This window comes from Cyprinodon variegatus, unplaced genomic scaffold (assembly GCF_000732505.1).
Source record: "Cyprinodon variegatus isolate N-32 unplaced genomic scaffold, C_variegatus-1.0 Scaffold677, whole genome shotgun sequence".
NCBI lineage: Eukaryota > Metazoa > Chordata > Actinopteri > Cyprinodontiformes > Cyprinodontidae > Cyprinodon > Cyprinodon variegatus.
Window position 1 is genome coordinate 444,381 of NW_015151130.1, and position 1,881 is coordinate 446,261.

Sequence of the window (1,881 nt, forward strand, 5' to 3'; positions counted from 1 at the left end):
CCAATCAGGGTAAGAAGACCCGGTTCAGGAAGCATGACTCATCATTTTCACACATGGATTGGCCACCAGAGTCCAGACCTCAACCTCATTGAGAATCTTTGGGATGTGCTAGAGAGGGCTTAGCGCAGCAGTCAGACTCTATCATCATCAGCGCAAGATCTGGGTGAAACATTAATGCAACACTGGATGGAAATAAATCTTTGGACATTGCAGAAGCTTATTGAAACAACGCCACAGCGAATGGGTGCCGTAATCAAAGCTAAAGGCGCTCCAACAAAGTATTAGAGTGAGTGACCTTTTTGTTTTTTGGTGGTGACTTTTTTTTTGGCCAAGACCAACTTCAGCACTTTTAAACAGCCTTAGAAAATCCACTGTATTATTGCATCTACAATAATAAATCTACTACAGGTTTACAGAATGCTATAAAATTCTAGATCATTTCATTTTTTTTACCTAATCCCTTCCAGTCCTTATGAGGTATTATGCTGCTCTCATCTGTAGATACTGGTGTCGTTATGCTGGTAAACCGGACCTATGCACGGCCTACGGGGTGAAGTCCAGCCAGTACTGGAAGCAGCTGGTGGGAAAACTGAAGAAGCGGGAAAACGCCTGCGAGGGAGAAAAAGTCTTAAAGGCCAAAACCTGCAAAAAGGCCCCAGCAGAGGCCCACATGAAGCTGGCTCATCGCAGCGGGGACGAGGAGAAGAACGGACGGAAGGAGGGAGGAAAGAAGAAAGGAGAAGCTGGAGCCAAGAGCTCAGATGGAGGGAAGGTGGAGAAGAGAAGGAAGAAGGTGAAGGAGGATGAGGAGGAGAAGAAGAAGCGAGAGGAGAGGACTGATGATGATGAAGGAATGGTAAACGACATGGAGCCGGTGCAAACATACTGCAGCGAGGGATGGCACTCGGTTTGCTCCTTCTTTGTCAAGTTTTTTGAGGGCTGATAAAAAGTAGAGAAAGATATTTTGGCATCGATAATAGTGTAAATAAAAACCTGATGGATTAAAAAGTTGTTTAAAATGTCTCATAGCGCCCTCCGAAGGTTAGAAGAAGACTGATTTTTATTCATATTTACTCAAACATGTTTGGTAATTATGGCAAAATGTATTAGACCTTGTTTTTATGTTTTAACCTTCTTTGCATTCTTCACCTAAAATACTATAAGAACAAGAAACTGAAGAAAACAATAGTCGTGTAACAGTTTATTACATATATATATATACATGTTTTAGATTTACTACATAAAATCAGCAGCAATAAAACTAAAAGTATGAAAAATGTTAAATTAAATTTGATTGAAAGCTACGATTCTTACAGATGATTTCTGTTAAATGATCCTAACTGTGATATAATTAGACTGATTAATTACATGATCACTATTAGAATCTATGCTTTTATTGTGAACTTTTAATTTTGGACATTTTTTAACCAGTTTTTATAAACAACATTAAATAACCCTCTTTGTTAACTGTGATGGTGCTTGTGGTCACTACGTCGATTCTTCTGTGTTTTTATTATTCTCTAACATCAGACTGAATCATCCTTTCAGATTCTATAGAAAACTGTATTTAATTTAATCAGATCTCCATAGATCTTCAGTCCTGGATGTTCCTCTGCTCCTTCACACCTCATTCTACATGCTGGACATCAACTTCTTCAGAGATCACTGGAGAAGCTCCTCGTCCAATCACAGCCGCTTGGCGCTCGCCATCTTTAGAGGGTTCACAGCTTCAGCACAGCGGGAGAAAATAATCAGATCATCGATTATTCAAAGTTTCAGGCCAACAGGCTGAAGTTTAGAACCAATTCAGCTGGTTGACAGTTGCCTTTTGTATCTATGCTTCTTTTTCTATGTCTGCTTCTGTCTCCTTGAACCCCAGTG

The 1,881-nt window shown here is 40.0% G+C and overlaps 1 protein-coding gene across 1 annotated transcript in view; it reads left to right on the forward strand.

Moving 5' to 3' along the window:
• The window catches only part of fgfbp3 (fibroblast growth factor binding protein 3), a 4,323-nt gene extending 2,963 nt beyond the window's left edge, over nucleotides 1-1,360 (forward strand). The window contains exon 2 of the mRNA XM_015394194.1: nucleotides 502-1,360. Coding sequence (XP_015249680.1) covers nucleotides 502-943 — 442 coding nt within the window. The 3' untranslated portion in view covers nucleotides 944-1,360. The remainder of the gene's footprint in view (nucleotides 1-501) is intronic.
• The last annotated feature ends 521 nt before the right edge of the window (nucleotides 1,361-1,881 follow it).